Consider the following 26,721-nt stretch of genomic DNA (forward strand, 5'->3'; position numbering starts at 1 on the left):
ACAGGGTTGTAAACAAATTTGTGCACAAAATATGAGAGAAATAAGCTTTTCTGTGATCTTTTATTTCAGCTCATGAAAAATGGGACCAACACTTTAAATGTTGCTTTTATATTTTTGTTCAGTATAAAAGGTGAATAATGCCGTTTTTCAGGCGTTGTTTTAATGCTTGTTCATGCATGCACAGTTTCTGGACAGGTCTGATTTATAACAGAAAACATGCTTATGTGTGGTGTGCCCCAAGTAGATAAATCTCAATATTTTTGTATTTGCACATTTTTTTTCTTCATAAATGGCACACACAGATATTTAGTGTGAAATGTAGGCTATGCAATGGTTATAAATGAGCCCCCTGGTTTACACAGGCAGACAATTCTGATATTCTTTGTCACTAATTGGTCTTTCGACCAATCAGATCAGCTCTGAAAAAGAGTTTTGACTTGAAAAGATCTGATGTGATCTGTCTGGCTGTGTAAACACAGCCTACTATGCCCACTCTTGTTGCTGGGCTGAAAAGAGAAGCATTTCTCAATGATTTGACTCCATCTACTGTTCAACGGCTGCGTCTACACAGGCAGCCCAATTCTGATCTTTTTTTCTCCACTAATTGGTATTTCGACCAATCACATCAGATCTTTTCATATCATCTCTGTAATTGTAAAGCACCAGTATCACACACACATGTTGTGAATATATTAATATGTAGCCTAGTCTAGGATAACTTCAAATAAATGCTTTTATGATATCAGAGAAACAGTGCAAATCAAGTTCTAACTTGGAAAGAATTTAGAGGATATAGGCCACTATATAAAAAAAAAACAATCTTGCACTTTGCTCTTATAATGTTTTAAATAAATATTTGAGACATCAGTCGTATTGTGGTCCCTGGTTGGGTATGTTTGCATTGCACATTCTCTCTGACCCAGCAGCCAAAGAACGGAACGCGCGCATCATGGGGAGCGTACGCACTGTTGCGCAGGCTACAAGCTATTAGCAACCTAGGCGTTCGTGGGTTTAAAAAAAACATTCAAGGAATAAACCGTATAGTTGGTGCAATAGAAGTAAAAGAAACTGCCTACGTGTCATCAGCAGGATTAAGGTACATTTCCGATTATTTCACGAACAACACAATGTAGTTTAAATTGGAGATATTTGAAGATTGTTGCGGGAGTGTTTGGAGTCCCGAAACGCGCTGATGTGAGATGGTTGGTGTGGCCACTGCTTCGGCCCTGCTGATGAGGGGAAGCATCACTTTAGACAGGATTACAGAATGACTCACTGAGAACAGCTACCATTTTCGAATTTTAAATGTACGTATGCGGTGTTTTTTTAAAAAATTTTAGGACTGTGTTGGATGGATATGTTTGGATAGGGCCGGTGTTTTCACAAGTGACGGCATCCAAGAGCACTGTAAGGAATTTGGAAATTGAATCTTAAGTATCGGGTGACGTGCTGTGGGAAATCGGGGATTCACAGAAGATTAGGGCCGAAGTTATTGTTCGTTCACCTGTGTTACTAGATCTAATTGCATGTCGCATTGTGTTTGTTTGATGAACTTCGATAGGCCTACATAGTGGCACGTTTTTGCTGACTCGGCCCTAACGCTGCCACGCCTCTCCTATAACCTACGAGAGATCGTAAAGTTGATGTGCGTGTGTATTGTACTCTTCTCGTTCACCAAGGCAAAATTATAGTATAGGAGATGCGTCCCTCTTCTGACGTTTCACATTATTGCCACCAGATAGGGCTAGGCTACTTAGAAACGTTAACACAGAGTGAAGGTCTGGATAAGGAATGTTATGCAACTTCAGAGAGGTGTGTTTTTATATATACATCTCCCAGAGAGAGGGGATGTGTGAGGGTATGTAAGGAAAGCAATCCATTATGTTACAGCAAGCAAAACAATGTTTCTATAACGTGTGTTAAAACAAGCAAAACTGTTCAAGATTTTACACTTCGCTATTGGTATCATTGGTATCTGAGTGCACACACTATTTAAATGTGTGTGTGGTGGCTATAGGGCTACATCTGCTGTGTGACATCACACATTCTATATGTACCTATGAGCAAGCTCTGATGCCCCGACTGGGTGTCTGTTTCCTGCTCTGCCCCTATAGACCAGTGTTATGTAACATATGCTACACACAAGTGCACAGCCTGGCATGCACACAAACGTGCAGTCGAGAGTTAACTACATCAGGTATTTACTGTGTGTGCGTTGGATAGGTATACGTTGTGCTTTTGTTTCTATTTGGTTGTTTGATGGTCAATCTGGATTAGAATGTTTTTAGTGCAATTAGTGCGGAGCTCTTTTGGCCTTTGTCAAATAAAATAGTATTTGTAACATGCGCCGAATACAACAGGGGTAGACCTTACAGTGAAATACTTACTTACAAGCCCTTAATGAAATAATGCAGTTAAGAAAAATATGTGATAAGTAAGAAATAAAAGTAACAATTAAAGAGCAGCAGTAAAATAACAATAGTGAGGCTATATACAAGGGGTACCGGTACAGAGTCAATGTGCGGGGGCACCGGTTGGTCGAGGTAATATGTACATGTAGGTAGAGTTAAAGTGACTATGCATAAATAAACAGAATAGCAGCAGCATAAAAGAGGGAGGGGGGGGGGGGCAGGCAATGTAAATAGTCTGGGTAGTCATTTGATTAGCTGTTCAGGAGTCTATTGGCTTGGGAGAAGAAGTTGAGAAGCCTTTTGGACCTAGACTTGGCGCTCCGGTACCGTTTGCCGTGCGGTAGCCGTAGAGAACAGTCTATGACTAGGGTGGCTGGAGTCTTGGACAATTTTTTGGGGCCTTCTCTGACACCACCTGGTATAGAGGTCCAGGATGGCAGGAAGCTTGGCCCCATAGATGTACTGGGTCGTACGCACTAACCTCTGTAGTGCCTTGCGGTCGGAGGCCAAGCAGTTGCTATACCTGGCAATGACGCAACCAGTCAGGATGCTTTTGATGGTGCAGCTGTTGAACTTTTTGAGGATCTGGGGACCCATGCCAAATATTTTCAGTCTCCTGAGGGGGAAAAGATTTTGTTGTGCCCTCTTCACGACTGTCTTGTTGTGCTTGGACAATGATAGTTTGTTGGTGATGTGAACACCAATGAACATGACGCTCTCAACCTGCTCCACTACAGCCCCGTTGACGAGAATGGGGGCGTGCTCGGTCCTCCTTTTCCTGTAGTCCACAATCGTATCCTTTGTCTTGATCACATTGAGGGAGAGGTTGTTGTCCTGGCACCACACTGCCAAGTCTCTGACCTCCTCCCTATAGGCTGCCTCATCAAAGTCGGTGATCAGGCCTACCACTGTTGTCATCAGCGAACTTAATGATGGTGTTGGAGTTGTGCCTGGCCATGAGTGAACAGGGAGTACAGGAAGGGACTGAGCACACACCCCCGAGGGGCACCTGTGTTGAGGATCAGCATGGCGGATGTGTTATTTGTGTTGCACTTTTTTATATTCAAAGGTGGGAATATATGGGAATTAATATTAACACCATTTAAATGTAGATGTTTTTTGCATTGAATATATTTACCATATCATATGGAGACAGAAACAAACCTTTTACCTTATCATAAGTAGACATAATTGCAAATGATGACATCCTTCCAAAATAAGTAATAAAAAAACGATTTAGTTACGAATTGAACTTTAATTGAATGAGTTGACTCCTCACATGGGATGATTTCACTGAACAACAAAATGGAAAATTGAATGATCCCCCAATGATCCATCACATCTCCCAAAATGTTTTCAACATGCATCTGTTAAATGACAGTCTAGAAACTAAAGCTTTGGTTGTCTTCCTCAGGCTTCCATGTCATCTCCCTGGACCTCGTCAATGTTCACCTCTTGAACACTCTGAGGCCTCATCTTCACTGTCACTTTCCAACCTTGTTGAGGATGGCTTGTCAGGCTCAAAAAGCCTCAAGTTTGCCCAGATGGCCCCCAATTTTTCAACCCTTGTATTTGTCAGTCTGTTGCGTGCTTTGGTGTGTGTGTTCCAAAACAAGAACCAGTTGCACTCCGAGTTGGCTGATGTTGGTGGGATTTGGAGGATGATGGAGGCAACAGGGGAAAGAGCCTCGGAGCCACGAAGTCCCTTGCACCAGGTGGCTGATGAGCTATGTTAGCACGACTGCCATATTGCATCTCCATCCCAAAGCCCTTGCTTGGAAGTGTACTTCACCAGACTGCCAAGAACCTTGCCCTCATCCAGGCCAAGGTGGCGAGACACTGTAGTGATGACACCATAGGCCTTGTTGATCTCTGCACCAGACAGGATGCTTTTTCCAGCATACTTGGTGTCCAACATGTACAGTTGAAGTTGGAAGTTTACATACACTTAGGTTGGAATAATTAAAAATTGTTTTTCAACCACTTCACAACTTTCTTGTTAACAAACTGTAGTTTTGGCAAGTCGATTAGGACATCTACTTTGTGCAATGCACAAGTAAAATTTCCAACAATTCTTCACAGACAGATTATTTCACTTAATTCACTGTATCACAATTCCAGTGGGTCAGAAGTTGATACACTAAGTTGACTGTGCCTTTAAACAGCTTGGAAAATTCCAGAAAATGATGTCATGGCTTTAGAAGCTTCTGATAGGCTAATTGACATCATTTGAGTCAATTGGAGGTGTACCTGTGGATGTATTTCAAGGCCTACCTTCAAACTCAGTGCCTCTTTGCTTGACATCATGGGAAAATCAAAAGAAATCAACCAAGACCAGTCAGGTTCATCTTTGGGAGCAATTTCCAAACGCCTGAAGGTACCACGTTCATCTGTACAAACAATATTACGCAAGTATAAACACCATGGGACCACACAGCCGTCATAACGCTCAGGAAGGAGACGTGTTCTGTCTCCTAGAGATGAACGTACTTTGGTGCGAAACGTGCAAATCAATCCCAGAACAACAGCAAAGGACCTTGTGACGATGCTGGAGGAAACGGGTACAAAAGTATCTATATCCACAGTAAAATTAGTCCTATATCGACATAACCTGAAAGGCCGTTCAGCAAGGAAGAAGCCAGTGCTCCAAAACCGCCATTACAAAAGCCAGACTACAGTTTGCAACTGCACATGGGGACAAAGATTGTACGTTTTGGAGAAATGTCCTCTGGTCTGATGAAACAAAAATAGAACTGTTTGGCCATAATGAACATCGTTATGTTTGGATGAAAAAGGGGGAGGCTTGCAAGCCAAAAAACACCATCCCAACCGTGAAGCACGGGGGTGGCAGCATCATGTTGTGGGGGTGCTTTGCTGCAGGAGGGACTGGTGCACTTCACAAAATAGATGGCATCATGAGGGAGGAAAATTATGTGGATATATTGAAGCAACCTCTCCAGACATCAGTCAGGAAGTTAAAGCTTGGTTGCAGTTGGGTCTTCCAAATGGACAATGACCCCAAGCATACTTCCAAAGTTGCAGCAAAATGGCTTAAGGACAGCCAAGTCAAGGTATTGGAGAGGCCATCACAAAGCCCTGACCTCAAGCCTATAGAAAATTTGTGGGCAGAACTGAAAGTGTGTGCGAGCAAGGAGGGCTACAAACCTGACTCAGTTACACCAGCTCTGTCAGGAGGAATGGGTCAAAATTCACCCAACTTATTGTGGGAAGCTTGTGGAAGGCTACCTGAAACGTTTGACCCAAGTTAAACAATTGAAAGACAATGCTACCAAATACTAATTGAGTGTATGTAAACTTCTGACCCACTGGGAATGTAATGAAACAAGTAAAAGCTGAAATATCATTCTCTCTACTATTGTTCTGACATTTCACATTCTTAATAAAGTGGTCATCCTAACTGACCTAAGACAGGGAATTCTTACTAGGATTAAATGTCAGGAATTGTGAAACTGAGATTAAACGTATTTGGCTAAGGTGTATGTAAACTTTCGACTTCAACTGTACCTTCTGTGGTCCAAGGTCATTGATGACTGCCTTCAGCTGATCTGCAATGTAGAGACCGGTGTGTCTGTTGTCCCTTGTCTGTGCTCTTGTAGAATACTAGTTGAGGGGTGGAGATGTAGTTAATTATTCCTTGCCCATGAACGTTTGACCACCCATCAGAGATGATTGCAATACAGTCTGCTTTTTACATGATTTGCTTGACCTTCACATGAACTCTGTTGAACTCTGCATCCAGCAAATTAGTAGATAAAGGATGTCTGGTTGGAGGGGTGTATGTTGGGCAAAGACCATTCAGAAATCTCTTCCAATGCACATTGCCTGTGAGCATCAGAGGTTGCATACACAGCTCGAGCAAGACATTCATCAGCATTTATCTGACTACGTTCCTCTATTGAGTCAAAAAAACGTTTGATTCCAGGAGGACCATGAGCTGTTGCTATTGATAAGGTGTCTTATTCATCATTTTCACCTCAAATAGAAGTAGAGGGACTTTTGTCAGAGGTTGCTTGTTGTGAGCGCTTAGGGAACTTTATGGACTTGCCCAGATGATTCTGCATCTTTGTTGCATTCTTCACACATGATTTGGCACAGTATTTGCAAATGTACACAGCTTTTCCTTCTACATTAGCTGCAGTGAAATGTCTCCACACATCAGATAGTGCCCGTGACATTTTCCTGTAAAGATTAGTAAAAACAAATGCAGTTCCATGTACAGATAAATAGTTAAGCAGTTAGATTAAACATCTCCTTTTGTAAGAAATGTTTTTAAATGAAACGTGTATGGAAACAGGTGAATTAACACTGCTCAGTTAGCAGGCTCAAGCAAGCTAAAACCCACATGGTAGCAAAAACTAACTAGCAGAAATTGTTAGAAATGGGTTAAACAGACTTTGCTGTAGGCTACTATTTACTAGTTAACAAGCAGTCATATAAAATATATTAACCCCACCCAGTATTGTAATCAAAACTTACCAGAAAGCATGTAGTCCTTGGCTCAGACAGTGTAATAGTGTGGGCTCAATAGCATTTAATTTAGTGTGCAAGATCTTGGGAATCAGCTGTACATGTGATGGAAGAATGCACTGTGCATGCAGAGGGTTTCAATTCCATTGAATTGGGGATAGTTTAACCAAAACATCCCGCAAGACCTAGAATTGCCTTGTGTGTCTCACAAAAAAGGCTCACTGTTATAAGCTAACCTTTCTTGATGAATTTAAGCAAAATTCCCGTTCTTAACTTCCCATGGAAAATTTCTGAAAAGATTTAGTTGTTACCTACCCTTACCACATGGGGGCAGCCCGTCAGGAAGTTCAGGATCCAGTTGCAGAGAGAGGTGTTTAGTAGAGATGGAAGTTTAACTTGAATTCACATCTCCACTGCACATAGACGCACTACATAAGATCACTTAAACACAGACTTCTCAATTTCCAAGCAATAACAGCAGTAGGTTTTCCTCAAACTATTCAGAAATGAAGAACCTACTATAGTTACGCTGAGATTATATCCCCCTGCTTATTATCTCCAATTTCCCCAGTGTGACAGTAGCGTGTAACATGGGAGCAACCAGAAATGGTTCACAGGAGCAGCACAAAATGTCAGCAGGGAACAGGGCAGGTTTTGTAACACCACACCCCCGCCCTGGCCTAATGGAAAGCAGAGCAAAGCTCTGGAATGCCATGGTAAAGTTCTGCGGGTGGGGGGGCGATTCAGAGAGTGTCTGTTTCTGATGTTGGGAGAGGGTTGATGTGTGTGTCTGTGCAAAAGAGACCTACCCCAAACCTGGATTATATTTTTTATTTAACTTGGCAAGTCAGTTAAGAACAAATTCTTAGTTACAATGACGGCCTACCGGGGAACAGTGGGCCTTGTTCAGGGGCAGAATTACAGATTTTTATCTTTACAGATGTTTATCCCCAGCTCGGGGATTTGATCCAGCAAACTTTCTGGCCCAGCGCTCTAACCACTAGGCTGCCTGCTGCCCCATGTAGGCGGGGTGCTGAGCCCCCGAGGTTGTAGGCAGTAGTGACCCGTGCCAGCCCAACCCAAACATGTTCGCCTGAAACCAGTTGGAACCAAATCATTCTGGTCCAGAAAAGGGCTAACATGCTGACCAGGCCGCACGTAAGTTGATTTTGTCCACCCACATCAGGACACACAGGTTAAAATATCAAAACAAACTCTGAACTAATTATATTAATTTGGGGACAGGTCGAAAAGCATTACACATTTATGGCAATTTAGCCAGCTAGCTTTGCTGTTGCTAGCTCATTTGTCTTGGGATAGAAACATTGGGTTGTTATTTTACCTGAAATGCACAAGGGCTTCTACTCTGACAATTTGTTTCTAGTCATCTCTCCTCTTTCCTTCAGGCTTCATCTTCTTATTTTGGACTTTATATGGCGGTTGGCAACCAACTTTAAGGTGCATTACCACAACCGACTGAAGTGTGGACCTCAGTTCATCTTTCAATCACCCACGTGGGTATATGTTCCTAAAAACCAATGAGGAGATGGGAGAGGCTGGACTTGCAGCGCGTGGAGCGTCACAAATAGAACCAAGTTCTATTTTAGCTTCTGGCCACGCAGACGCTGGCTGACCCGTGCAATGATTGAATAACATGTATGTGTAAATGTATTTTGCAACGCGAGCGTTGTGGTCAGCATGTAAGGGCTAGAGGGGGAGCACAGTTGTAGTGCTAGCTGCAAGAAAGGCAGTAGGGGGCTGCCTCAAGTTGAGGGATGCCTATAGGGAAACACACTCACCCAAAGTAACTAACATGTCATAAGGGCTGCAATTACATGAGGACCCCAAGGTCCGGACCTCTCTTTTTTTTCTAATTTGAGGGGGAAAAAAGGATAAATGTGGACACACACACACACACACACACACACACAATCAATTACGGGTCAACATCTAAAAATATTACACCCCAAGTTGATCAAAACTCAGAAAGCTTATATTCTTGATCGGACTGAGTTTTAATTGCGTCTGCCGCTTTGCGTAATGAGTGGAATCATAGTAGCCTGTTGGTTGTGTGACTCCTCCTTTAGTTCTCAGTCTTCTGTCCTCTTTTTCTGTGTCGTCCTGGTAGTGTGAGGCTGACACAGATCGCGGGTGACAGATAGCCACAGAAAATCTCTGGATGGCTGGGACTACTGCCAACTTTCTGGGACGGGAGGGAACCTGTGTGTGTAGGCTAGTGTACGTGCGTCCGAGAGTGTTTACCTGTACACACCTGCGTTAAATTTGTGTGGTCGTGTCTGCACCCCTTGAAAGCCTCTGGTGTGCGCGTGTGTGTCTCTGAGTTGTGACAGTAACACAGAACTGTGTGTGAGAGAGGTCAGTCTGTGAACTGGGTGAAACTGGCAACGGGCCTGCGTCACTGACATGAACTGGTTTTCATTAGTGCTGATGTGTGTGTCTGCTTCGGCTCACGGAACAGGCCCAGAGCCCTACTGTAAAGTCTCCTCCGGTGGACTTTGTCCTTCCAGTGTCTAATAGGAAACCGGTGAAACAGCATTGGTAGAAAGCGTGCACACACACACCCTCTCTCTTGTTCGTAGACTGTTCAGTGTGTTCTATCTAACCTATCCTGAAGGAAAAATATTGCCTCATAACATTTAGCACAATGGACCCATTTGTTTTCAATTTCCATATCTGATTTGAATGTTCTTTTGTTTGTCCCTTAATTCAATAGCTGACTATTCATCTATAACATATAGTCTTGATCTCCTTCATATTAATAATTCTCATGTGAGGGACCTTTCTGCAATAAGACCGTGGTGACTGTCATTTCTAGATACTATAAATAGTACAATTAATTTGCTGACAAAATGTCAGTGTTTTTCCTCCGTCCTCTTCAGGGTGCATGTGGTTGGTTGTGTAGTGGCCAGATAGAAGTAGCCTGTTCTCTATTGTAGTCCATGTTGAGGGTTCTATACATAGGTGGGATGTTTCGTCCTTCAAGGGAGGGCAGCATTGGAAGTGTGTCACTGAAGTAAGCATTTCACTGTTAGTCTACACCTGTTTGCGAAGCATGTGACGAATAAAATAACAATTGACGTCATGGTAAGTTCAGAATAGCATGGCTCTTATTGTGCAGGCCTTGTCTGATGACTGAGCCACAGAGTTAGTGTTTCAGCACTTTATACTTTGTGTGACTCCATTTTCATTGCTTTGGGTTTATTTTGGATATGAAGAGGTGGTTTTACGTTGGGCCTAGGGGAAGACAGAATACAGGTGTAAAGTTTGGTTTGTTTAATCCATTCCCAGTGCGTTCATCAATGGGACCAGACATTGTATATTTTATTTGGCATGATGAGTGACCCTGTGACTCCTGACCTTTGCCCTGTAGGGATGGAGTTCCCTGTGGACGTGTTGGATTCAGTGAGGCAAGAGGAGGAGGAGCAGGCAGCAGAGGGCTACATGACCCAGCTACGATACGTCAGCCCCGACAAGACCGAGAGCTTTACCCTGCCCAGCCACAGAAAGGTATGTGTGTGTATGTGTATACACACACACACACACACACACACGTTAGTTTAGTCAACTCTAACACCATGTCACTCTTTCTCTCTCCCCCTCTCAGATCAGTATCAGTCTGTGTAACGTTGGTTTTGTTCCCATCTATGGAGGAGACCTGAAGCACAAGGTTATGGCCCTGTTCTCCCCAGATGATCAGCTCACAGGTACACACAATGCTATACACCCCCCCCCACACACACACACACACACACACAGCCCCAGCACAGTCTGAAAACCCATCCCGAGCCCCCCTGTCCCTATCCTTTGACAGAGTGTACGCTGATAGTTTCCACCACATAGATACTGTAGGTGTAAGCTGTTTTTGTTTGAAATGACCAGCATACACACATCCGATCCCTTCAGATCTACTAGAGTTTAGGTTATGGTCTGGGGGTTTATATTTCCTACAGCGTAAGTTTGGATTCTAATCACATGGTCATACTCATCGAATTCTATTCTCAATGTCTCCCTCTCCAGCGGTAGCTCTGTACCTGGCAGGACAGTGGTGGTCAGTAGAGGACATCCTCAGAACCTCAGACCCCTCCAGAACTGGCCTGGTCAAGGTACACGCACACTACAACCCAAGATGAATGTAAAGCTAGCACATTGAAACACACAAACACACTCTGTAGAGGTAGGATATTGGTTTTGTCTGGTGTAAGGAGAAGCTCTGAATCTGACACAATATGAGAGGACACACGGGATTAGGGCTGTCCCCGACAAAAAAAACCTCGGTCGACCAAAAGTCGTCTGCCCAATCAATTGGTCTACATTTTTAAACGTGAATTTTTCCTTTATATAGACCCACCCTATGTGTTTTTAATAAAATCAACTATAGGCCTATGTATTGAGATTGCCTGGTGCTTTAAGTGCACTGTTTGATTAAATAAGACACAAATGACTCAAAAGGGAGCCAGAGATCACGATAACCAGAAGACAAATAACAAAATTCAGTTTCCTGTGCCAGTGAGCTTGGGACAGACACAGCTGTAGGCTATTTGCGCAAGGGATACGAAATCATCAGGTAGGCCTTTTTTTTATGACGTTTTCACTGGATCAGAGCATGACATTTTTCCCTTTCACGCTGAGTGGTTATCGAAAGGGAGAGAACTGGAGAGATTTTTCAAATACATTGAGGAGCTATTGTCATTCTCAATGGATGTAAAACAGACTTAGTTTGATGGGAAGAAAACATTACTTTGAGAAGCTCCACAGCTCATTAGTGGTGGTGCGTTAAGCCAATCCAAAATACTGTCAGATCCCCAAATAAGCACATTTTATATGCAGGCCAGGTAACCTATAGGCCTACTTCTATCCATAATCATGTGCGCGTCGTTAATTAATTGACAGGAGCGCTCCAAACAAAAGACGATGACTACATTGACAAGGTCGTACAGTGCATTCGGAAGGTATTCAGGCCCCTTGACTTCTTCTACATTTTCTTACGTTAGTCTTATTCTAAAATGGATAACATTGATTTTTTTTCCCCGCATCCATGTACACACAATACCCCATAATGACAAGCCAAAAACAGGTTTTTAGAAATGTTTGCCCAAAAAATATCAAATTTAATTAATTATTCAGACCCATTACTCAGTAATTTGTAGATGCACCTTTTTGCAGCGATTACAGCCTTGAGTCTTCTTGGGTATGACACTACAAGCTAGGCACACCTGTATTTGGGGAGTTTCTCCCGTTCTTTTCTGCATTTCCTCTCAAGCTCTGTCAGGTTGGACGGGGAGTGTTGCTGCACAGCTATTTTCAGGTCTCTTCAGAGGTTTGATTGGGTTCAGGTCCGGGCTCTGGCTGGGCCACTCTAGGACATTTGGAGATTTGTCCCGAAGCCACTCCTGCATTGTCTTTGCTGTGTGCTTGTGGTCATTGTCCTGTTGGAAGGTGAACCTTTGCCCCAGTCTGAGGTCCTGAGTGCTCTGGTGCAGGTATTCATCAAGGATCTCTCTGTACTTTGCTCTGTTCATTTTTCCCTCGATCCTGACTAGTCTCCCAGTCCCTGCCGCCAAAAACATCCCCACAGCATGATGCTGCCACCACCATGCTTCACTGTAGGAATGGTGCCAGGTTTCCTCCAGACGTGAAACTTGGCATTCAGGCCAAAGAGTTCAATCTTGGTTTCATCAGACCAGATAATCTTGTTTCTCATGGTCTGAGTCCTTTAGGTGTCTTTTGGCAAACTCCAAGCGGGCTGTCATGTGTCTTTTTACTGAGGACTGGCTTTCATCTGGCCTCTACCATAAAGGCCTGATTGGTGGAGTGCTGCAGATGGGAGATCCTTCCAGAAGGACAACCATCTCCACAGAGGAACTCTGGAGCTCTGTCAGCGTGACCATCAGGATCTTGGTCATCTCCATGACCAAGACCCTTCTCCCCTGATTGCTCAGTTTGTCTGGACAGCCAGCTCTGAGAAGAGTCTTGGTGGTTTCAAACTTCTTCCATTTAAGAATGATGGGGGCCACTGTGTTTTTGTGGACCTTCAATGCTGCAGAAATGTTTTTGTACCCTTTCCCAGATTTATGCCTTGACACAATCTCATCTCAGAGCTCTACTGACAATTCCTTCAACCTCATGGCTTGATTTTTGCTCTGACGTGCACTGTCAACTGTGGGACCTAATATAGACAGGTGTCTTTCCAAATCATGTCCAATCAATTGAATTTACCACTAGGTGGAATCCAAGCAAGTTGTTGATCATCCTTGAGAAGTTTCTATGGAAACCGGATGCATCTGACCTCAATTTTGAGACTCAGCGGTTGGAACCAAAAATCTCCAATTTGGACTCATCAGACCAAAGGACAGATTTCCATTTCTCGGCTCAAGCAAGTCTCTAATTATTTTTGGTGCCTTTTTAGTCAAGGTTTCTTTGCAGCAATTCGACCATGAAGGCTTGATTCACGTCTCCTCTGAACAGTTGATGTTGAGATGTGCCTGTTACTTGAACTCTGAGCAATCTGAGGTGCAGTGAACGTTTTAACAAGGCACACCTTTTAATTGAAATGCATTCCAGGTGACTACCTCATGAAGCTGGTTGAGAGAATGCCAAGAGTGTGTAAGGCTGTCAAGGCAAAAGGTGGCTTCTTTGAAGAATCTAAAATATATATTTTTTATTTGTTTAACCCTTTTTTTGGTTACTACGTGAATCCATAAGTGTGTTCATATTTTTAATGTCTTCACTATTATTCTACAATGTAGAAAATAGTAAAAATAAAGAAAAACCCTTGAATGAGTAGGTGTCCAAACCTTTGACTGAGTGTGTGTTCAGTTGAAGTCGGACGTTTACATACACTTAGGTTGGCATCATTAAAACTCGTTTTTCAACCACTCCACAAATGTCTTGTTAACAAACGATAGTTTTGGCAAGTCAGTTAGGACATCTACTTTGTGCATGACACAAGTGTTTTTTCCAACAATTGTTTACAGACAGATTATTTCACTTATAATTCACTGTATAACAATTCCAGTGGGTCAGAAGTTTACATACACTAAGTTGACTGTGCGTTTAAACAGCTTGGAAAATTCCAGAAAATTATGTCATGGCTTTAGTAGCTTCTGATAGGCTAATTGACATAATTTGAGTCAATTGGAGGTTACCTGTGGATGTATTTCAAGGCCTACCTTCAAACTCGGTGCCTCTTTGCTTGACATCATGGGAAAATCAAAAGAAATCAGCCAAGACCTCAGGAAAAAAAGGTCTGGTTCATCCTTGGGAGCAATTTCCAAATGCCTGAAAGTACCATGTTCATCTGCACAAACAATAGTACGCAAGTATAAACACCATGGGACCACACAGCCGTCATACCGCTCAGGAAGGAGACGCATTCTGTCTCCTAGAGATGAACGTACTTTGGTGCGAAAAGTGCAAATCAATCCCAGAACAACAGCAAAGGACCTTGTGAAGATGCTGAAGGAAACGGGCACAAAAGTATCTATATCCACAGTAAAACGAGTCCTATATCGACATAACCTGAAAGGCCGCTCAGCAAGGAAGAAGACACTGCTCCAAAACCGCCATTAAAAAAGCCAGACTACGGTTTGCAACTGCACATGGGGACAAAGATCGTACTTTTTGGAGAAATGTCCTCTGGTCTGATTAAACAGAACTGTTTGGCCATAATGAACATCGTTATGTTTGGAGTAAAAAGGGGGAGGCTTGCAAGCTGAAAAACACCATCCCAACCGTGAAGCATGGGAGTGGCAGCATCATGTTGTGGGGATGCTTTGCTGCAGGAGGGACTGGTGCACTTCACAAAATAGATGGCATCATGAGGGAGGAAAATTGTGGATATATTGAAGCAACATCTCAAGACATCAGTCAGGAAGTTAAAGCTTGGTCGCAAATGGGTCTTCCAAATGGACAATGAACCCAAGTATACTTCCAAAGTTGCGGAAAAATGGCTTAAGGACAACAAAGTCAAGGTATTGGAGTAGCCATCACAAAGCCCTGACCTCAATCCTATAGAATATTTGTGGGCAGAACTGAAAAAGCATGTGTGAGCAAGGAGGCCGACAAACCTGACTCAGTTACACAAGCTCTGTCAGGAGGAATGGGCCAAAATTCACCCAATTTATTGTGGGAAGCTTGTGGAAGGCTACCTGAAACGTTTGACCCAAGTTAAACAATTTAAAGGCAATGCTACCAAATACTAATTGAGTGTATGTAAACTTCTGAACCACTAGGAATGTGATGAAAGAATTAAAAGCTGAAATAAATCATTCTCTCTACTATTATTCTGACATTTCATATTCTTAAAATAACATGGTGATCCGAACTGACCTAAGACAGGGAATTTTTACTAGGATTAAATGTCAGGAATTGTGAAACTGAGTTTAAATACATTTGGCTAAGGTGTATGTAAACTTCTGACTTCAACTGTGTGTGTGCATGCTACTGCTTAAAAAAAAATGTATCAGTTGACCAACAGCCTGTCGACCAGTCAACTACAGTCATGGCCAAAGGTTTTGAATGACACAAATATTAATTTCCACAAAGTTTGCTGCTTCTGTGTCTTTTAGATATTTTTGTCAGATGTTACTACGGAATACTGAAGTATAATTACAAGCATTTCATAAGTGTCAAAGGCTTTTATTGACAATTACATGACGTTGATGCAAAGAGTCAATATTTGCAGTGTTGACCCTTCTTTTTCAAGACCTCTGCAATCCGCCCTGGCATGCTGTCAATTAACTTCTGGGCCACATCCTGACTTATGGCAGCCCATTCTTGCATAATCAATGCTTGGAGTTTGTCAGAATTTGTGGGTTTTTATTTGTCCACCCGCCTCTTGAGGATTGACCACAAGTTCTCAATGGGATTAAGGTCTGGAGTTTCCTGGCCATGGACCCAAAATGTTGATGTTTTGTTCTCCGAGCCACTTAGTTATCACTTTTGCCTTATTGCAAGGTGCTCCATCATGCTGGAAAGGCATTGTTTGTCACCAAACAGTTCCTGGATGGTTGGGAGAAGTTGCTCTCGGAGGATGTGTTGGTACTATTCTTTATTCATGGCTGTGTTCTTAGGCAAAATTGTGAGTGAGCCCACTCCCTTGGCTGAGAAGCAACCCCACATATGAATGGTCTCAGGATGCTTTACTGTTGGCATGACACAGGACTGATGGTAGCGCTCATCTTGTCTTCTCCGGACAAGCTTTTTTCCGGATGCCCCAAACAATCGGAAAGAGGATTCATCAGAGAAAAGGACTTTACCCCTGTCCTCAGCAGTCCAATCCCTGTACCTTTTGCAGAATATCAGTCTGTCCCTGATGTTTTTCCTGGAGAGAAGTGGCTTCCAGTCTGTTATTCGAACTCAATCAGCATGACCGAGTGATCTCCAGCCTTGTCCTCGTCAACACTCACACCTGTGTTAACGAGAGAATCACTGACATGTCAGCTGGTCCTTTTGTGGCAGGGATGAAATGCAGTGGAAATGTTTTTTTGGTGGTTCAGTTCATTTGCATGGCAGAAAGGGACTTTGCAATTCATCTGATCACTCTTCATAACATTCTGGAGTATATGCAAATTGCCATCATACAAACTGAGGCAGCAGACTGTAAAAATTAACATTTGTGTTATTCTCAACTTTTGGCCACGACTGTACTTGGGTTCAGCCCTACACAGGATACTACAACAATATGATGGGTGGCCCACACACATTACCCATGGCATGTTTATCTACCCCATCAGATGCATAATGTTTTTTTTTTTTTTGGACAGAATGCCGAGCACTGCATTTCTGGTGTGTGTGTGTGTTTAGAGGACCGAGCACAAAGACACCAGTCAAAACAAACTCATGGCTCTCTGCCTGGCTTTGCCCTGCAACTTGTTCTGATTAGTATGGAACAATAGAGAAACACACACACACACACTAGGGTTGGGCAAAATCTACTTTTGTTCTAGCGTGATTCTATACTTTATAAAATCGCCCATTAGACAATGTGGCCAGCCCAATGTTTAAAGAAAAAATAATTAACTAAAAACATTTGACAAACTCTTGTAATATATGGGAAATACTCATAACTATCAGGTCTCTTTATGATATTTCAGTAGGATTAGTCTATGCTTTTGGCTGTTTTGGTTTCGTGACAGCACAGAGGATTTTCTTTTCTCATAAAAGCCTAAACTTTGCTCAACTGTAAGGTTGGTTTGAGCTACTTGTTTGATTTTTCTATCTCGCTCATTATTACCTTAGGTCTACCATGTTTTAAGGTTATTCAAAAGCAACAGAACTTTTAGCCTATTTACATTGTTAGATGAATGTAATTGTTTAATCATGAAATGGCACGGCGAGAGAAATCCAGGGTGCATAAAACCTGAAAGAGAAGCTTAATATGTCAAGTCATCCTCCTATCAAATGGAGAGAAAAGAGGAAGGTAGGCTTTAATAACAATTAGGCCGTGTGTGTCTGCTATAAAACAAAATTGTCTTTGGCTTTTAGGCCCAGATCATCCGATTTAGTCAAGGGAGGCAAAAAAAAAATAATCCTGACTTGACATTTTGCTCTGGTGAATCTCTCGGCTCTGTCTACATTGTTCGTGTTCATTCTGTAAATGGTTTATAATATATGTTATGCAGGCTATTGCAAAGGAATAGGCCCCTCGGCATTATCCTGCTGTGCACTGCCCAACTCCGCTCTTTACTTAAAGTTGCCAGTCAAGTTCAAATAGGCTAGGCTATTGTCTGTCACATCACGATGTCGTCACCGTCGACAATGGCTGTCAAATCATCCTCGATAGACAATGCTGTCTTAACCCTGAGAGAGAGAGAGAGAGATGAAACTAGGAGCAGTACACTGTTCAGGGCCATTTTAGTGGGAGGTGAAAGACGACGATGCCATGTACTGAACCAAGTCCCTTCTGAATCTTGTGTCCTACTACAGTGTATGTAGATTGAGCAGTGAGGAAAGTTTGTGCATTGTGTTGCTGTTGAAAACTCCTGGAGAGAGGTGTGTGTGTGCTACCTTTTTGTTAAGTGTCATTCTGTCTCTGTGTCCCCACCCCAGACGAGGAGTCTTGGTGAGCGGATCGTCCTGTACATTCTGAACCGTATCGTGTACCGCGTGGGTGAGATGGACAAACCTGAGGTGCCCTTCCTGTGCCACGGCCAGCATGACTTCGCCAAGCTCCTCTGGAAGGACGGAAACGCTGTCGGGTTCTACTCAGTCAAACCCAAAGGTGAGCGGTCTCTGTCTGGTCAAACTGTCAAGGTTTTGTTTAAACCAAAACCGCTCTTATTTGACCGGTGACGTTAGCTAGTTAGTGGAGACTGGACAGTACCCCAACTTACACAAGGCTATTCGTTAGCTTCAATCTCCTGAAGATAATTTCTATAATGGCCAAGATATAGACTTTATAGTATACCAAAAACATAGTAGCACCTAGTTTAAATTGTTCCGTTTTTATAAGTCAGAACCCATCACAATGTTCAGTATTATTGGTACAAAGTATCGTTCCCTGTGTTAAACTGTTTTAGTGTTGCTCAGTGAAGACTCCGGACCACTGCAGAGCAGGACATCGTAGTACAACAGATGAGCTGGAATTAATTTGTCCAACGTTTTCATTAGATCCACATTGAGACGGGCAGCTCACCAGATGTTTTTCCACTTTTGTTTGACTTTAATGTTCTCTAATCAGAGAAGTGTTCTAGCAATGTATTAAGAATTCAGACTTCACTTTACTGACTTTATCGTCCCCATGGGGACATTTTTGTTGCAGTGACATGTACACGTTTAAATACAAAACAAATTTGACAATACAACTTTCATAACAGTTACATACCAATAAAAAGAGACGAGCCTGCTGGCTTTCCTGGGTCGATAGGAACATTAGCCCGAGCTATTTAGGAGGGATATCACACCTTGCCCAAATGATTGTCTAGTTCTGTTTTTCCTGCCGAGGGGAGTAGTTAAAATGATTTAGATGCACTATTGTAAAGTGGTTGTTCCACTGGATATCATAAGGTGAATGCACCATTTTGTAAGTCGCTCTGGATAAGAGCGTCTGCTAAATGACTTAAATGTAAATGTAAATGTTAAATGTCCGGGTACAGGGGGTGGCTTGGGTCTAAAATGATTTTGTTAGCCTTGGGGAGGGCCCTGACCTTAAAGATCTTATCCAGGCCTGTCTGTTTGACTCCAAGTACCTTGCTTGCTGTGGTGATAATCCTTCTCAGCATATTTATCTGGCTGACATTGCCAAACCAACAAACAATACAACAAGTTAAAATACTCTCAAAAGATTTGTAAAACCGAGAAAGTATATTACAGTCAACATTAAAAGATCCCAGCTTTTTGAAAAAGTAGACTTCAGTTTTGATCTCTTGCAGTGTATCTTGTTTGATTATCCTGTGTTTTATATGACAATCAATAACGTATCAATCAATTATAGCATACCTTACAGACATGAACTAACAGTAAATCTCTCTTCCTCTCACTCTCCAGACAGCTTGTGTAATAACTTTGTGACCCAGCGCTATCAGCTTCCTGTCATGGACTCCATATTTGTCAGGAAGTGTCACCGTGGAAACGGCCATGGCCTGCAGATGCTGGAGGACTTTGTGGACTCTTTCAAAGACGACCAGCTTGGCCTGAAGTACCCTCTCTCTCTAACCATGTATAAAGGTTGGTGGTAGTAGTACTCTCTCTCTCTAACCATGTATAAAGGTTAGTAGTACCCTCTCTCGCTAACGATCTATAAAGGGTAGTAGTTGTAGTCTCTCTCTAACCATGTATAAAGGTTGGTAGTAGTATTACTCTCTAACCAGGTATAAAGGGTAGTAGTAGTACCCTCTCTCGCTAACCATGTATAAAGGGTGGTAGTAGTAGTACCCTCTCTCGCTAACCATGTATAAAGGGTGGTAGTAGTATTACTCTCTTTCGCTAACCATGTATAAAGGGTGGTAGTAGTATTACTCTCTTTCGCTAACCATGTATAAAGGGTGGTAGTAGTATTACTCTTTCTCTAACCATGTATAAAGGTTAGTAGTTGTACCCTCTCTCTCTAACCATGTATAAAGGGTAATAGTATTGCTCTCTTTCTTTAACCATGTATAAAGGTTAGTAATATTACCCTCTCTCTGACCATGTATAAAGGGTAGTTGTAGTCTCTCTCTGACCATTTATAAAGGGTAGTTGTAGTACCCTCTCTAACCATGTATAAAGGGTGGTAGTAGTAGTATTACTCTCTGACCAGGTATGAAGGGTGGTAGTAGTAGTATTACTCTCTTTCTCTAACCAGGTATAAAGGGTAGTGGTAGTGCTCTTTTTCTCTAACCAGGTATAAAGGGTAGTAGTAGTAGTCGTCTCTAACCAGGTATAAAGGGTAGTAGTAGTAGTCGTCTCTATCCAGGTATAAAGGGTAGTGGTAGTAGTCTCTCTCTAACCAGGTATAAAGGGTAGTAGTAGTAGTCGTCTCTAACCAGGTATAAAGGGTAGTAGTAGTAGTCGTCTCTAACCAGGTATAAAGGGTAGTAGTAGTAGTCGTCTCTATCCAGGTATAAAGGGTAGTGGTAGTAGTCTCTCTCTAACCAGGTATAAAGGGTGGTAGTATTTCTCCACAACACTCTAGAGCTGTACAACTTTCCATCCCCAAAATAAATTGGTCAATCAAAGTGTATCATCTCTCCCTGACCTGCAGTGTGTGGCCAGTACCTGTGTCGGTACCCAGCTGACCAGGATCTGCTGTGGGTGGTAGAGGGAGTGGGAGGACCCTACCAGAGAGAGAACGTGGCCAGCAAGATGAAAGCCCTAGCACTGAAAGGTACTGGCACAGTAGCAGGAGGTATACAGGGATACACTTTTCAACACCATGATCTAACACCGACGGCCTGTTCAGGAAGATGTAAAGTTACAGTACCTTCAGATAGAAATTTGTCGTATGGAGTAGCGAATCACGATGACAGCTCTATTCATCACCTTTCTAACCATCCACATTTCTATCTGCGACCTCACTGAATACAACCCAGCTAATCCATCGGGACCATAGCAGGATGATAGCAGGAGACCCAGATTAGCTCCACTGTAATGTGGGCTGGGGACTCGGTGACATCAGACAGACAGTGGTCAGACTCACATGACTGGTAGCTAATTGACTTATGATTGTTGTGCTGATTCCCATAAAGCGGTGCTCCACGCGGTGACTTCTAACGGAGAGCAACGAGCAGCCTCCCTGGACCACACAGACGTCGGCATGGAGGAGGACAACTTTCTGGACATCACCGTACGTCTCTGGCTCTCGCTCTATCCAACTTGGTCTCTTGTCTTTCTCTTTTTTTTATCTCCTTTGCTATGCTTTCTCTTCTTGGGTCTCTCGTCTCCTCGAACAGCCCTTTGGATGTATTTGTTTATACTTTAAGAATATCTTCAAACCTCAGTTCTGTAGTGTAGGGACAATATAATCAAGTAATGAGGAGTTGATTTTGGTCTTGATATCTTGTTTTATAGGAGGATGTTTTGGTGGTAAATACTCCCCTGAAGTTAATAGAAGGTAAGTAGCTCAGAGAAGTCTTCAGGATCTCCATGGAGTCCTGAAATAAATAACCAATAAGAACAATTTTGAGATTTTCTGAATAGAGAGAATTGTATTTTTTTTGTGTGTGTGACTACACATTGGAATGAAAATGGCTACTCTTTTTCTATCCCTGGATGGCACACCAGTGTCAACACGTAGCAGGAGTAGTGGACATAAGAAGCGTGGCAGAGAAGAGACAGAGAACTCCACGGAGGAGAGCCAGCCTCTGAAGATGAACAGGTTAGACAAGGAGTTTCAGTGAAATAGAAACTTATATTAATGTAAACGTGTAGAATTCAATGTATACAGCTCCTTAATTCTCATAAATTCAGTGACTATTTTACTTGTCAGGCATCTGTCAATCAATAGACTCATACCCATAGTATTTTCAACACAGAAATGTGACCTTTTCTTTCAGGTTGTAACCCAACCTATATATGGTTTTCAAGTATGAAAGCTTCCTTTTTGTCTCTAAATTATAATAATACCACTGGTCTATTGTGCGTTTTAGATTGGAGGGTGCAAAGTCCGAGCCCACCAACACGGATGTGGAGGCGGAAGGAAGAGAGGGGGATGAGTCCGGAGAGGCAGAGGCTGCTGTGGCCCCGGAGGAGGAGAAGACAACCAAAGCTCAGGTGAGAAGATATGGGGGGGTCAATATATGAATACAGCATTAGAAAACAACGGATCATTTGGCTGTTCTGTTTTGCTTGTCATCGTTGTGTTACTATGGTTACTGTTAGAGAATAACCAGTCACTCATAGATTGTCACACTTGTTGTGTCAAATGGCACCCTATTCCCTTTGGCCCCTGGCCAAAAGTAGTGCACTTATATAGTGACTAGGGTCTCATTTCAGACCACACTGATTGGCTTTAATTCTATTATCCCATAAAAACACATTGAATAACAGATTCAGACATGGGAAAAACAGATAGTCAAGATGAACGGAGAACTGACTGATGACCAGAGAGAGGAGGTAAAGGATGGGGTGGAGGGAGAGGCTGTGCTGGAGAACAGAACGACAGAGGAAGACGTTGAAATGGAGGAGGAGGAAGAGTCCATCGAGGCTGAAGTATGTGGTTCAATTCCTCAGGAGGATTAACCTTGTAAGACAGTTGGAAATGTGTGGGATGGGGCCATTATTGGAGCAAGGGGTTCACAGATGAGACGATGGGAGCCTTTCATTGTTGGAAAGCTTCTTTTTTTTTGTACCGTGGACATGTTTCTTTCTAGAAAGGGAATTGGGTAGTTTAACAAATGCACGTTTTTCTGTCTTTTTTTTGTCCTCTGCAGGACATGTTAGAAGCAGCTCCTGTGGCGCCAGAGGGGTTGGCTGAAGCTGTGGAGGAGGAACTGGAGGAGGACCCTCTCACGTTAGTAGAAGAACCAGCGTCTGTTTCAGAGGAGGCCCCCTCGCCTGCAGAACCATCCCCAGCAGAGCCCTCACTCTCTGGGGCTGCGAGTGAGGAGGCTACACCCGTGGAAGAAAGAGAGGAGGTAGAAGGAGGAAAAGGCGGAGAAAGCAGTGGATTTGTACTGTGGACATATTTCTTTCTTCAGTATGTATTAGAAAGGGAATTTGAGAATACGTTTTAAACAAATGCAAATTCTTCTCTTTTTGTCCTCTACGGTGCAGGACACTGACGCCACAGGAGCTGCTACTACAGAGGTGTTGTCTGAAGCTGTGGAGAAGGAGGAGGCTCCTCTCCCATTAGTAAAAGAGTCAGCCTCCGCTCCAGAGGAGGCCCCCTCACCCATGGAAGGAGAGGAGGTAAAGAGAGAAAAGGAGGCGGCGGGGGAGAGCGCAGTGGAGGAACCAGAGGTAAAGGAGAAATCCGTGGAGGTCATTGAGGTGGACAGCAGTAGCCAGGAAACAGTGGTCCAGGTTGGGGTAGCAGACCTGTCCTACCAGCCTCTGGAGGAAGGAGAGACCCAGCCTCCTGCAGAGGAAGAAGAGGAGGAGGAGGAGGAGGAAGAAGAGGAGGCGGCGGCGGCGAAGGAAGAGGTCCTGGTCGCGAATGACGAAAATAAAGGGGTAGAGGAGATGGAGAATGCTACGACTACAGAGGAGTTCGAGGAGGGAAGTGAGAGCTCAGACGAGGGAGGCAAGGGTCAGGCCCTTTGGAGGAGAGTTGGCGGCAGTGGCCCGGCGGCGCCTAAACGTAAATCTAAGAGACTGAACAGAGTGGTCATCGAGCCCGAGGAGCAGGACAGGGAGCAGCCAGAGGTCACAGTGGAAGAGGAGGAGAAAGCTACAACTACAGAGGAGGAGGAAGAGGCTGTAGAGAAGAGTTGGGCTGAGGAGGAAGGGGAGCAGCCACCAGTGATTGACCAGAGGGCATTGAGAAGGAAGAGCAGACCGGTCCAGACTCCAAATAAAGCCAGAGGGAAACGACACGGCAAGATCTGAACACACCAGAAGGCATGCACAACACACACACAGTGATGTTTTCTGTCTGGTTTTAGGGTTTGTAAGGGGTCCAAAGTTTACTTGTATTATCTCAGTATGATGTTTAGATGCGTTTACTTTAGGTAGTTCATTTTTTTTTTTTTACAGAAAACGACAAAAAAAGTATTTGTACAGGAAAACGCAATACTCGCTGTTGTAATAAGTCAATGTGAAGTCTTTTAATGTTGTTCACATGTCATTGTAATCTTGTTTTTACTGCCTTGTTCTTTAGGAACTGACTGATATTGAGTTTAACAGGCCTGTTGTGCTTTGAATGTGATTGTCACTCAAAGATTTTCACTATCAAGCCCAGGTCCATGTTCTCCTATAGCCTGCTCCCATACTAGTCTTGAGGTGCCGCTGTTATGTTTGTACTAGTTACAATATTTAAGTAGTTTGGGTCGAAAGGCACCTCTTTAGTTCATCGTTCTGGCAGGAGTTATTTTATTAAAAAGTAATTGAAGTTCTGTTCCAATGAAAGCCAGCAGACCCATTAGCTTTCGAAGACCAGTTTTTTTTTTTATGACAATATGGAACTCGTATTAAGGAAGGAAACTTTCCAAAAAATGCCTTCAGTTTTCTCGCTATCTTCTCTTGGAGTGATGAGATTATCTTTTCCGATGCGCCTTTAGAAAAGCTGTGAATGAACGTCAATCGTGACCTTTAGGTTGCACGGCACGTACTCAAGCACATGCATATTAATACTATATTTAGTGAATACATCCATAAACTGTATTTTGAATAGGAAGAAAACATTCGGACGTTATTCATCTTAATTTAGCAATAAAATAAAACATTTCTGATATCATAATTGTCTTTCCCATGTATAATTTAAGATGGTGATTTATAATATAATTAATAGCATGTTTAATTGCAATTGGATAAAATATGTATTACAATAACTAGATTATACCAGAATTTTGAAGTAACTATGTACCATCGATATTTTTTATATAAACATTTGTAAAATGACAACTTTCACTATTGGGAGAAAAATATTTGCAACCCAAATTCAGTTGTTTCCATGTGAATTGTATGCTGTCATTGAGTGTTGATTCACTAGTAGAGGGTACATTGAACCAAAAATGTGAAGCAGAATGCATCAAATGGGCTATTGATGTACCATGGTTATAGGTCAATGTATAGAACCTTAACTAGGGCCATATTCACTAGGCACCAAACGGACTACCTAAACTTGTTCAATAAAAAAACACTCCGCTGTGTACGAATGAGTATGACCCGGGTTAAGGGATTGGCTGGTGCTCCCCAGTGTTTATGAGATGGTTCGAGCCAGTTGCATTGACTGTAAAGGTGTTTTCCTCTGTATGGAAGGAAACCTGTTCTAGCCTTGGCAGATCGTGTCAATACAACTGTTTTGATGTAAAACGTAGACACAATTAGTCATTGACTTGAATAGGGTCTTGAATAGGAGCTACAGCGTATGACACCTGGTGGAGCGGCTTTCTCTCCTTAACCTGCACTGATCTGAAAACTAGGGGTAAGTGAAGGCAATATGGCAGAAACCTACCAGGGGATTTTGCTTTCACCTCTCCACTTCCAGATCAGTGCAGGGGAAGGAAAGGAGACGAGGAGAGGATGCCACTCTATACTATTGAGATGCTCACCATGTGCTTGTAGCGGAAATGCCCGTTCTTCCAACCGCTGCTATTCTTGTGGATGGGTTCCATTAGGTCTGTTGCTACTGTATTTTGGATCCCCCAAAGTGTTTAAAGGCGTATTATGACGCCACGGAACTGATGTACAGAATATTACACAGCCATGTTAGTTCTGGTAGTTTTCTGCTTGAATGTATTCTGGATATGATGCAACAGCAGAGGGAGCCAGAGTAGGTGTCATTGAGCTGCAGCATTAGGTATAGTGTATATAGCCTGTCTTGGCCCTGTTGTACCATTTTCAGATGTGGGTTGAAAATGGAAGTCGCCACTTGGTGGCGCTCACGTTCTGCCACATTCGGCTGCTGTGGTTCCCACTGTGTTCTGTCTGGTGGTTTTATACATGCTTCGTAGATATGTCTGACTGGGTTTGTGCTGGCTTACCCCAGGGCTGTGTTCAGTACGGTGCAACGTACTGATAGAAATAGTTTGTTAGCCGGGTACAAGACACTCCTGTTTGCAACGTTCAGAACATTGCACCTTCCTGAATGTACCTCTACTACTCTAAATCAGGCATCCTTATTTGCCTCATTCACAACCAATAGATTTTAGACTGTCCTGAATGGCAAGTGATGCCCTATATAGTGCACACGTTTGACCAACGCCCTATTGGCGCTGGTCAAAGAGTACAGGGTGCCCTTTAGGGTAGTGTTCTGTTGATATGTTTGCACGGTAACGTGTACTGTTTGTGGTTGGAGAGATTAACCGTTTCAGCGCTGACGCCTATCTTTAGTCACGGGTACTATCAGGGTCTCAATTCAGGAGCTGAATCAAAGTGAAATGAATAGGAAAGATGTCTATTTCAAAACAAAGAAAAATGTGTGCCTTTATTGAATGATCCCTGCCTGTGTAAGGACACCCCCCCCCAATGAGTTTTTACATGTGATATTTTTCAACTAATAAGTAGGATTTCAAATCAGCTGAATTCACTGAGTTATAATAGATTGCAACTCATTCCTGCATCTTCACTTCCACATAATCTGCCTCTTGTGATGTTACTGGACCTATCCTGTTGGTTTCTCAGCTGTTTTATCACAGGCTACTCTTTATCTTATATCTCGCAGAACGTATTTCAACTTATGATTTCCTTGTTCTTAATAAAAATAAAAGTTTTTCTGAAATTA

At 42.9% G+C, this 26,721-nt stretch overlaps 1 protein-coding gene across 2 annotated transcripts; it reads left to right on the forward strand.

Moving 5' to 3' along the window:
- The first annotated feature begins 900 nt into the window (after window positions 1-900).
- LOC106562158 (soluble lamin-associated protein of 75 kDa) lies at window positions 901-26,721 on the forward strand. Of its 2 annotated transcripts, XM_014126844.2 has the most exons (14): window positions 901-1,096; window positions 10,291-10,427; window positions 10,525-10,624; window positions 10,938-11,023; window positions 17,970-18,141; window positions 19,407-19,586; window positions 20,602-20,724; window positions 21,086-21,183; window positions 21,408-21,450; window positions 21,621-21,714; window positions 21,986-22,109; window positions 22,386-22,547; window positions 22,769-22,972; window positions 23,112-26,721. In XM_014126844.2, the coding sequence occupies exons 2-14, from the start codon at window positions 10,293-10,295 to the stop codon at window positions 23,883-23,885; spliced, it is 2,295 nt and encodes a 764-aa protein (XP_013982319.1). In that variant the 5' UTR covers window positions 901-1,096; window positions 10,291-10,292; the 3' UTR covers window positions 23,886-26,721. The 2 variants fall into 2 exon arrangements, with proteins under 2 accessions (XP_013982319.1, XP_013982354.1); XM_014126879.2 differs by lacking the exon at window positions 22,386-22,547.

Source organism: Salmo salar, chromosome ssa01 (assembly GCF_905237065.1).
Source record: "Salmo salar chromosome ssa01, Ssal_v3.1, whole genome shotgun sequence".
Lineage (NCBI taxonomy): Eukaryota > Metazoa > Chordata > Actinopteri > Salmoniformes > Salmonidae > Salmo > Salmo salar.